This window comes from Symphalangus syndactylus, chromosome 3, assembly GCF_028878055.3.
Source record: "Symphalangus syndactylus isolate Jambi chromosome 3, NHGRI_mSymSyn1-v2.1_pri, whole genome shotgun sequence".
In the NCBI taxonomy this organism is placed as follows: Eukaryota; Metazoa; Chordata; class Mammalia; order Primates; family Hylobatidae; genus Symphalangus; species Symphalangus syndactylus.
In genome coordinates this window covers 71,825,969-71,836,993 of record NC_072425.2, presented here as the reverse complement: position 1 = coordinate 71,836,993, position 11,025 = coordinate 71,825,969, and the positions used below count along the sequence as shown (strand labels likewise).

General features: G+C 39.9%; 1 protein-coding gene across 1 annotated transcript in view; it reads left to right on the top strand.

Moving 5' to 3' along the window:
* The first annotated feature begins 9,586 nt into the window (after positions 1 to 9,586).
* TMC1 (transmembrane channel like 1) overlaps positions 9,587 to 11,025 on the top strand; it is a 202,955-nt gene continuing 201,516 nt past the window's right edge. Inside the window, exons 1-2 of the mRNA XM_063636643.1 lie at positions 9,587 to 9,602; positions 10,047 to 10,100. Of these exons, the coding sequence (XP_063492713.1) occupies positions 9,587 to 9,602; positions 10,047 to 10,100 (70 nt within the window). The remainder of the gene's footprint in view (positions 9,603 to 10,046; positions 10,101 to 11,025) is intronic.

Sequence of the window (11,025 nt, the reverse complement as noted above, 5' to 3'; positions counted from 1 at the left end):
AAGTCTGTGTGTGTGTGTGTGTGTGTGTGTGTATGTGTGAGAGAGAGAGATCTCTAGAGGGACAGAGGAAAAAGGTGAAGGCAAGGATAGGAGCGAGACTTCTCTGGGTACCTCTTTTTTTTTTTGAGATAAAGTCTCATTTTGTTACCCAGGCTGGAGTGCAGTCACTTGATCTCAGCTTACCACAACCTCTGCCTCCCGGGTTCAAGTGACTCTCTTGCCTCAGCCTCTCGAGTTGCTGGGATTATAGGTGCCCGCCACCACGCCTGGCTAATTTTTGTATTTTTAGTAGAGACTGGGTTTCACCATGTTGGCCAGGCTGGTCTGGTGATCCACCCACCTCGGCCTCCCAAAGTGCTGGGATTACAGGTGTGAGCCACCGCGCCCACCCGTCTGGATCTCTTTTTAGTACATTTGACTTTGAAGCCAAGTTAGTGTTTTCCATAATTAAGAAAAAAATAAAAAAGGAACAATTTCTAAAAAGGAAGTCAAAAGAAACACATTAACCTAACTGTGAGTTGAGTTGGTAGCATAACCACACAGACAGAAATTATTTCAAGTGACTTTAACACTTACTGATGTGACTGTGCATCCCTACCGAGCTAGAAATAAAGGTAAATATAAATAAAGGTAAAAATAAGTAAGATATAATAAAGGTAAAAAGAACTGCAACAGTCCTGAATAGTTTTCAATAATTATATCATAAATAGTAATTTTGGTATTGTTATTTTAAAACTATTTTATTTATAATTCATATGTTAATATAATCATGTTTATGCTTATCATAACATATGGATGTATAGCTATTAGGATAATGTATAAACATGATTATGTTAATGCCTTTAGGGACCAAGATTTCAGAGAAAAGGAAAGAAAAATATAAAATTAAAGAAGCTAGTAAAAATGTTATCTTAAATTTAAACTGGAAACCTCACTGTAAACTCATAATGTGTTTTCTTTTAAAAAATTATTTTCAAATTCAGTCTCTTGAATAGAACTCGCAACAATTACCAAGCCAGTAGCAATGACAATAAACAGCCCTAGTGCCCAGATGGTGCTCTCCAAATACCATTTTCCACTAAAAGGAATGAGGGCTCCTTGGAGAATTGGATGTTTTCAGATACAGAGCAGAACACATACAAAAAGTGCCTGGAACGTTTGTCATACTGAAAAGCAGATACACTATGAAAGACTATAGTAATTTTATCAAAAGAACTCAGGAACCACCATGAAGAGGCCCCCAGTGTCCAGAAATGGAATAATGTGAGCATTAAGAATAATAAATCTTAATTTGTCATGATACAAATTTAACCATCTTGTAGATATTCGTAGCAGCATTATTTAAAATAATGAAATATTAGAAACAACTTAAATATTCAAAACTAGCAGTGTGCCCTCATATATAGAAATGTCATTTAAACCTTGTAGAAGAGAAGTTTATGATTTAGGAAGATGTTTACAATATGCTGTAAAACACACACAATAAGTCATAAAATATTATGCATGCAGTATATTCCAGTTTATTTAAAATGATCTAGGTATAAATATCCATAAAAAGAAAACTGAGTGAATAAATAGTGAAATGTGAATAGTTGCTATATCTGTGTGGCAGGATTACAGGTGGTTGTATTCTAGTTTCTCTTTATGTTCCAATCTTCTACAGTTAGCATATATAATTTTATATTTTTTAATACAAAATAAGTTATTTAACTAGTATTTACTAAACAAAAAATTAAAAATTAAAATGTTTTATAAAAACAAAAGCATATGAATAGAAAAGTACATTATTTTTTAGGTTATAGACAATGCTTGTACCTGTGTTTAGGGATTTGATCCTCCAGGTAGGAAACTACAGATCTAATTTAACTTATTTTATTTATTTATTCATTCATTTATTTATTTAGAGACAGAGTCTCGCTCTGTCACCAGGCTGGAGTGCAGTGGTGTGATCTCAGTTCACTGCAAACTCCACCTCCTGGGTTCAAGTGATTCTCTTGCCTCAGCCTCCTGAGCAGCTAGGACTACAGGCACATGCCACCATGCCCAGCTAATGTTTGTATTTTTAGTAGAGACGGGGTTTCACCATGTTGGCCAGGATGGTCTCAATCTCTTGACCTTGGAATCCAGCCACCTCACCCTCCCAAAGTGCTAGGATTACAGGGGGGAGCCACTGTCCCTGGCCTAACTTTAAAAATTTTTAAGTCACCAAAAAGCAAAGTGACATGCTCAAGGCTATTGTTGCCAAGCAAAGAAAAAAATGTCAAAAGTACAAAATGCGGTTATATTTTAAAAATTAGATTATTATTATTAAGATAGGGTCTGGCTCTGTTGCCCAGACTGGAGTGCAGTGGTGTACTCATGGCTCACTGAAGCCTCGACTTCTTGGGCTCAAATGATCCTTTCACCTCAGCCTCCCGAGTAGCTGGGACTATAGGCAGGCACCACCATGCCTGGCTAATTGAAAAGAGAATTGTTTTTTGTAGCAATGAGGTCTCACTATGTAGTCCAGGCTGATCTCGAACTCCTGGACTCAAGTGAACCTCCTACCTCAGCCTCTCAAAGTGCTGGCATTACAGTCCTGAACCACCATACTTAGCCAGATTTCTATTACTTTGATGTGGTCCTGGATACTTCATCTATGCGTGCAAAATTTTGTAATTATCTCTTAAATCTGGAGAAAAATGGCCAAATTTGGTACAGTTGAGTTTATCATGGGGTGATTAATAAGTGACTAAAGATTGACCTTCAAGGATCTGAAGATCTGACCAGTGTAGATTTATAGTAATTATAGTAATTACATTGTACCTCCAGGTATTTTCTATACATTGTCGTAGTTAGCTATGAAAGGATGTAAAGAATAAAGGCAATTGACTATTTTAAAGAAATTAACCTCAGAAGGAGATTCTTCACCTAAATACGCCTGCAAATACTATTGCTTTATGCTCTGAGTTAGCTGAAAATGAGTTTACTATGCCTGGTGTAAACACTTGCACCACCCATGTGTGCCAAAGAACTTTTCATTAACTGCATCATGACTGATTGACATCAGTCTACTTGGCAACCAAGCGAGCCATTTAGAAGAAGAATCCCCTTATGAGGTTAATTTCTTTAAAATGGTGAATTGCCCTTATTCCTTATGTCTTTTCATAACTGATAACACAAATGTATAGAAAATACCTCTTGAGGTACAATACAATCTATAACTAGTCATCAGGGAATAACACGTTATTGTAACACAGATTTAGCTTGGCCATAAAGGGCATATTTACATACACATTGAAAACAACTTTAATAAAATGAAAAACGTATATTCTTGGATTCTTAGCAATTTAACAGCAATGCTCTCAGGGGATCAAGCTATTTATTGACTCCCCCTGTGTGCCTTACACGTTATTACTGACCCTCACAACATCCCTGGGAGTTAGTGTCTTACAGGAGACCTTTGACATTTGTGAGTGGACATCGTGAATATTTTCCAAGTCCTCAATCCAAAAGTGTGGACATAGCTGTTGGTTTTCCTGAATTGTATTTCTTTCAAGAATCAAATGTTGCTTGTGAATATTCTCATGTAAGATTAAAAAAAATATTTTCCTGACTCTTAGAACTTTAGTTTTATCTCTGCTTTGAGAGCCACTTTAATAAGCAAACTAACTAAAATCACTCTACAGAAAGGCTGGACAGGAAATGAGTAGAGAACAAAAGCTGGCTAAACTGGGCAGTCAGCTAAGATCACTCAGTGTCTGAAAATTTGTTCTAGCAAATCACCCTCTGAGAATCATGCAGATTGTGCTTAGGCTTCCTTCATATATTCATACCTCCTGGGGTGAACATAAATTGGCACATTTATAAGGAAATTTTATTATTATATACTCAAATATTTTTAAACATATAAATTGTTTGTCTTGTTAATTCTACCTCTTGGAATCTATCCTAAGGAAAATAATCATAAGATATCTGTGAATAATTATTTGAATGTCGATAATAATTTTATTTATAACAATAAAAATTTTGCAAGGTGGCAGATATCAGTTTATGTCTCTGAGCTCCAAATCCACCCTTGTTTATTTTGCTTTGTGTGAATGGAGCTGGACCCTGTGGATCTTTCTCTTTTGCAAATTTGGGGGATATTCAACTTTGTCAATTGAGGGCACTGGAGAGACCCTGCAATGGAATAGAGGCTCCAGGTGCACCCACAGGCCATCTTTCCCTACCAGCAGTGATTTCAGAGTAACTTCAGCCTGTCTATACCCTCCAGCAATGGTGGGTCACTTCTATAGATGAACTCTGGCCCACCCACAGCACCAAGCAAAGGAAGGTCACTCCTGTAGACCAGCTTCCAACCACTCTCATCCACCAGTGATGATAGATTGCTTTTATGGATCAGTGCCAGCCTTTGCACTCAGTCGTTTCTTTGTTCCTGCAGGCTGCCTGTGGTAGTTACTATCTCTCCGAAGAGGTCTGAATCTCAGCCTTGGGGCAAGGAGGGCTTCTCCTAGTCCTTAGTGCCTTTACTGTTCTTCTTCCTCAGCCTAGAAATAATAGCTGCTTTTACAATTCTTGATGCCTGGGCCCCTTAGAGTCCTCCTTTATATATCTTTTAGTAGGTAATTTTTGGAACATTAAATTTTCCCTGTTCAAATAATTATCATAGTTTTCGTCTTCCACTTGGACCTTGAATGATACAAAAGTTAAAGGCTCAACAATACCGGACTTGTTAAATAAATAGGGAGCTATCCACACACTGGCATAAAATTGTTTGGATTATCTATTGTTCCCTTGGTGAGGTGACCCAGACCCTTGTTTGAAAGCGTTTTATTGGCTAGGTGTGGTGGTTCATGCCTGTAATCCCAGCACTTTGGGAGGCTGAGGTGGGCAGATCACCTGAGGTCAGGAGTTTAAGACCAGCCTGGCCAATGTGGTGAAACCCCATCTCTACTAAAAGTACAAAAATTAGCTGGGTGTGGTGGCGAGTGCCTGTAATCCCAGCTACTCGGGAGGCTGAGGCAGGAGAATCACTTGAACCCAGGTGTCGGAGGTTGCAGGGAGCCGAGATTGTGCCACTGCACTCCAGCCTGGGTGACAGAGCGAGACTCCATCTCAAAAAAAACAAACAAAAGAAAAACAACAACAACAACAAAAGAAAAAACAAAAATGAAAGAAAGGGTTTTATTTGTCTTCTCTCTGTTTTTTTTTTTCTTTTTTTTGGCTCATCTTTGCTGTAATTGCTCATTTGCTAAGGTCATTGGACACAGAGATACCAAGATACCTCCAGAAATCATGAATATTCCCCAAGTCCTCTATCAAAAAGTGTGGACAGCGCTGTCGGTTTTCCTGGGATTTAGACATGTTCTTTCTTGCTTCTGTTGTGTAGTAACCCTAGCTCCTCAAGGAAATCGTGGTCTATGAGCTCTGCCAAGCAGTAATTCCTTTCTTTGCTTGCCGGCTCACTGGCTTGAGGAACTCAAAGTAATTCTTTGGTAATTTCAGCTTCCAGGTCAGTGGGGACATTAATGTGTTTCTTGGTAGAAATGTCACTCTACTCCAAGAAGTAAGATCTTTAATCCAGAAAACCTGAGTTTTCAGGGACAGAATGCACAAACTTTTGTGGTCATTCACTGGGAGTTCTAATGGGTAGTTTCAATCATATTTCTATTCTTTAGATCCTCGACCCATGCATTTTAGCTACTGAGCAGCGAACCATGTATCAGCTGTTAGTGTTGTGTGTATTCCATATCACGAAGTTAATTTCCCAGGCCCACAAGATTTTCTTCTCAAGCTGGTGTCGTAACTGAGCCTTTATCAGGCTATTCCATCATTTTAGGAGTTTCTAGGGTATAGAGTAAATGATAAGACCAATGACTCCCATGATAAATGTGCACCACGGTGCACTTCCTTTGCTGTAAAATGTCATCTTGGTCCTAGTCTATATTGTAAGGGGCACCATACTGATAGACCAGGTACTGGTGAGCCGTTGGATGGTGGTACTGGTAGAGGAACTGCAGGAAGAAAAGGTAAATCCATACTCACAATATGTGTTGATTCTGGTAAGGACACGTTGCTTTTCCCTCCAAGACAGATGGTTCTGATAGATGGTTGTGTAGCCACCCTCTCTGAGGAATGGTACTATGCCAAGGTCTTGGCATCAGATTCCATTGCTGACAGGTTGGAAATTTAGCATTGGCCGTAGCTGAATTATCTTTTGTAAGTGGGAGCTCAAATATGACCATGCATAGCACCATAGTGATTGCAGCACTAGAGACACTATTTATGGCTTTCCTGCACAAGAACTGAGGTGGCTAAAGAGGGCACAGCTAAAAGGCAGGATGGATCATCCTGATCACATGGTTGTTGAGAGTCTTCTTTGCAGTCGGGCAGTAGTGTGAGATCTGCTTTGTGTTTATTCCCGTAGGGTTGTCCACATACTTTTTTTCCCACACCTTTTCTCTGAGCTTCAAATCTTTTTTTCTTGTCCTGTCGAAATGGTCAAGCCATTCACTACTGCTTAGAAGCCAGTGCATACTTAAGGATCTGATCTTTTCTTCCATATGAAGTGAATAACCAAGTGTGTTGCTCATAGTTTTCCCCACTGGGAAGATTTCCCTTTACCTGTCTTCTTCGGGGCCACCTCAAGTGAGGATGAAATGCAACAGCAGACTATCTCTGGCTAGAGGCAATAAATCACACTAGCCCAATTATGCACCAGGCCTGAGCTGTTTCCTCCACCACTGATTGTTTGCAGGTAGCAGTTGTGGGAGCTTCTGTGGAACAGATTCAGGTGGTGCAGCTGCTCAAACTCATAACTCACCTACAGTGTGTTCTGAAAATGTGTGGCTTAACTGCATCTACCCTAAAAGACCAACTTGGTGAGTGATGAGATGAGTGGGAAGTAGTGAGGATGACCTGGATTTTCCATTGAGGAAGTGGCCAAGTCCTGTGGACAAATTGTACCTAGGAAAAGGTACAAAAACAGGAGAATGGATCATGTGTTCAGTATTGGAACTGATGACTATTAAGTTGCTGTGGGCATCTGAATATAGATGTTGTGACGGTTTTAAAACATGTCTGAAAATTCTTTGACACTGTTTCCATCAAGAGATGGTGTCTTTGTCTCCTCCCCTTGAATCTAAATGGGTCTTTGTGACAGATCTGATGAATAGAATGCAGGAATGTGATGTCCAAGGCTAGTTTAGAAAAGACCATGTTGGTTACTCTGGAGATACTTGCTCTGGGTGCTATCAGTGTCCTTCCACCAAAGACCCCCAGGAACACACCTGCAGCTAAACAAATTGGATTTATTGCTTATTGTAGCAAAGGACAACATTCACCAGGGGGAACCATAGGTTATCTCAGTACGAGGGTTTTAGAAAGAACCTATTATAAGATTTGGGCTTTGGTTGGGTGATTTGGGGGAAGGTTTAAGGAATCAGGGGTGGCCAGGCACGGTGGCTCACGCCTGTAATCCCAGCACTTTGGGAGGCTGAGGCAGATGGATCACGAGGTCAGGAGATCGAGACCATCCTGACTAACACGGTGAAACCCCATCTCTACTAAAAATTCAAAAAATTAGCCAGGCGTGGTGGCAGGCGCCTGTAGTCCCAGCTACTCAGGAGGCTGAGGCAGGAGAATGGCATGAACCCAGGAGGCGGAGCTTGCAGTGAGCCGAGATCACACCACTGTGCTCCAGCCTGGGTGACAGAGTGAGACTCTGTCTCAAAAAAAAAGGAATCAGGGGTTTGGTCTAGATTGAATGCTCTCAGAAAATGGGAGTAATTCTAGGGTTGGATATTTTGTAAGTGGCATAGTGACCTTGTTTTGTCTGTCCTTACACAAATGATGAAGTAGGCTGGTTTTGTTTCATTTTATCTTGGTCGCAGAGTAACTTTGTCTGAGGTTGGTGTTCTATAAGATTGTATATGTCCAATCAGAGAATGACATGGCTTAGCTGTGAATGTCAGATCAGTTCTGGACATGAGAGGCTGATATTTTCTTTTTGAGCTTGCAGTTGTCATGTAAGAAGTCTGGCTACTATGAGGCCACTGCATAGAGTGATTGTATACCTTTATATAAGAGAGATGGTTTGGAGTTCAAGCCCCCAGCTAGTCAAGTCTTCCCAGCCCAGGAGACAGATGTTCGAATGAAGGAGACTTAGGTAATTTCAGCGCCAGTCACTGTCTGACCACAACTGCATGAGGGACCCTGAGGGAGAACTGCTTTGCTGGACCCAGTCAACCTCTAGATTTGTAAGTAAAATAAATAGTTATCATTGATTGAAGTCACTGTTCTAGGGGTGGTTTTTCCTACAGTAATGTCATTGATACAGGTGTCTGGCAGGCAGTTGGCTCTAGAGGTCTGGAGCTAAGGAGAAAGATCTAGCTTGGAGATATGGGTCAGGAACTCCTTTTACAAGGAGAAAAGTGCTTGAAGTCATTTGAATGGATGACATCACCTGAAAGATAATATACATTGAGAAAGAAAAAAATAAAAAGTCGACAATAGCACCTTTAGTAACAACACTGAAGAGACCAGGAAGAAATAAAGAAACATTTGCGAGGAGACAGAGAAGGAGTGAATAAGGTGATCAAATGGCATCCATCTGAGAGCTGATGTCCAGGAAGCCAAGAATGAGAACATTTCAGAAAGAAGAGTGTTGTCCACAGAGTTAAATGCTGTGAAGAGAGATGGAGTAAGACAAGATTGATTAGCACCAATGAGCTTTCATTGTTGACAAATGCAGTTTGAGGGAAATTGGGGGCTAGGGAGTGATGGGGCAGGAACCAGAATGCAGTGGGGTAAGGAGGGGTAAGAAGATGAGAAGAATGCCAAATCTGTGCTGTTTGCCACATCATGGGCCCTCTCTCCATACTATTTATGTGTGTATAATTTTTTTCTACAATTTAATAATGCATTAAACAATCACATCACATCACAAACCCAACAATTCCAGAATAGCATGGGTAGATCATACCGTGGTGTATTTTTAATGTTATACTAACCTGTAGTTTTGAGTCATAAATGTACTACTATGTTGTTGGTTTTTTGTTTTTTTTTTTTGGTCTGTCATTACAGTAATCACTTTAAATCTCTTATTGTTTATTTCTCTTGCAATTAAAATAGTTCATCATTTAAAATAGTACCCAGTGTTCAGTGTCAATTGGTGCCTTGTAATTACTTCAGAAAAACAGTCTCAGTTTAAAAGTTATAAACTCTTAATGCCTCTCTGCAGGAGGAATAGCTAACTTTTGCCAGAGCCGTCTGGGGAGCGTTATTCTAGTCATACCCTGCTAATTCATTGGCTTGATTGTCAGGGCTCCTGGTCTAGTTCACCCTCCTGGGAGGCTGGTGGGGGACCCTGTTTATCCCAGTGGGGGTCCAGGCCTCCTTGACAACAGTGAATGAGTTGCTAGGAGGCTATGGAAAGAAATTCCTCTAGTTCCATCCACAAGTAGATCCCACTGCAGTGGCCTCATTTGGCTCCTCTAATCCTCTCTTTCCCACCTTTTTTCAGGGCAAGTCTCACTCTATTTTCTTCATTACTTGCTTGTGGTTTCCTTGCTGGAGATGCTTGGAGGCAAGCATTATGACAAGGATGGGCGCGGGTGGGAGTAAGGCCTTTAAATGAAGAGCTTACATTTCAAAGAACTTGAAATGTGTATTTCAAATGTCACTTCCAAATGAGGTTGTACACACAGACAGAAACGCAATTAACAGATTTGGAAGAGGCCACATAGCATGCAGTTGAAACTCCTGTTGCACTCCTTGGCTATTCTTGTCTGTGGCATCTTTTTAACAAATCCTGTAGTTACCTTTTAAATACCATCATAGAATATATTGTATTTAAAAAACATTCTTTACTCCGATGTAAAAGTTGAAAAGGTACTATTATTTTTAAAAATCTGTATTGGATTTTTTTTTTTTTTTTTTTTTTTTTTTTTTTTTTTTTTTTTTTTTTTTTAGGATGCCAGAAGCCTCTAAAATGGAAAACCCCCGGTGCTTCTCCGCATCTGAGAATCCCTGCTTGGGGCAGCAACTTTGAGCCTGTGGGGAAGGAACTGTCCATGTGGAGTGGTCTGGTGAATGCTCAAGGAGCTGCGGAAGGGAAGGTAGTGAGGAGACCATTACATATTGAGCACGTTTTGGTGCCTAGCATTGTACTGGCCTTTCACATGCTACGTTTAATCATGCAGGATTGTATGGAATGAGGCCTGGGTTTGCGAAATCCTGGGGGAGATTGTCTGAGCTGTCATTTGAAGGGAAAACTGTAGCATGTGGGAGTTAAAAACAGCTTGGGATGGAGTTTGAGGTAGGGGGAGAGGGAAAAAGATCTTGGCAGATACATTCTGAACAAATACTTGTGTCATTCTCAATTGTGTAGTCTTTATGACTTTTCCTGTGTTCATCTGGTTGGCAGATGAATGCAAAGTGCCTTTTAGCTTCATAGAAGGCACACATGAATCATGGCTATGTGATAAATAGAAGAAGCCATGTTTCAGAGGGTTTCTGGTGTGTGTACGTGTGCACACATGTGGCATGTGTGTGGGCACACCCTTGTGCCAAATGGACCACCAGTTTAAATCGATTTTCAACAGGGCAGATTTCATATGCTTCTTTAGTGTGGCCCAAGTCAATCTATTTTTAGAAGGGGAAAGTAGAGCATGTTCTGAAAGTTCTTTTCTTCTGCCATCAGGGATTGTGGTACTTTTTATTTATAGTAATTTCAGGTCCCTAAATACTTCAAGGAAAATTAATGAGGCAAACAAAAAAAATTAGGTACCAGATAATTGGATCATGTGTTATTTTACAGAGAACTTTATTTATCTTTCCTTTGGAAAATATAATTTGTATTTTTCAAAATTGTGATTAGATCTAATTCTTTTCCAAGATTTACTTAAAAGAAATATTTCTGCCTAGGCACAAGGATGTGTATAGCACAACTGGCCTTGTGTTACTGACTTAATGATGCAAAGAAAAATATATAAGAATCAGTTTTTTTAATGTGTTAATATTTATCATAATGGAAATAGTCTT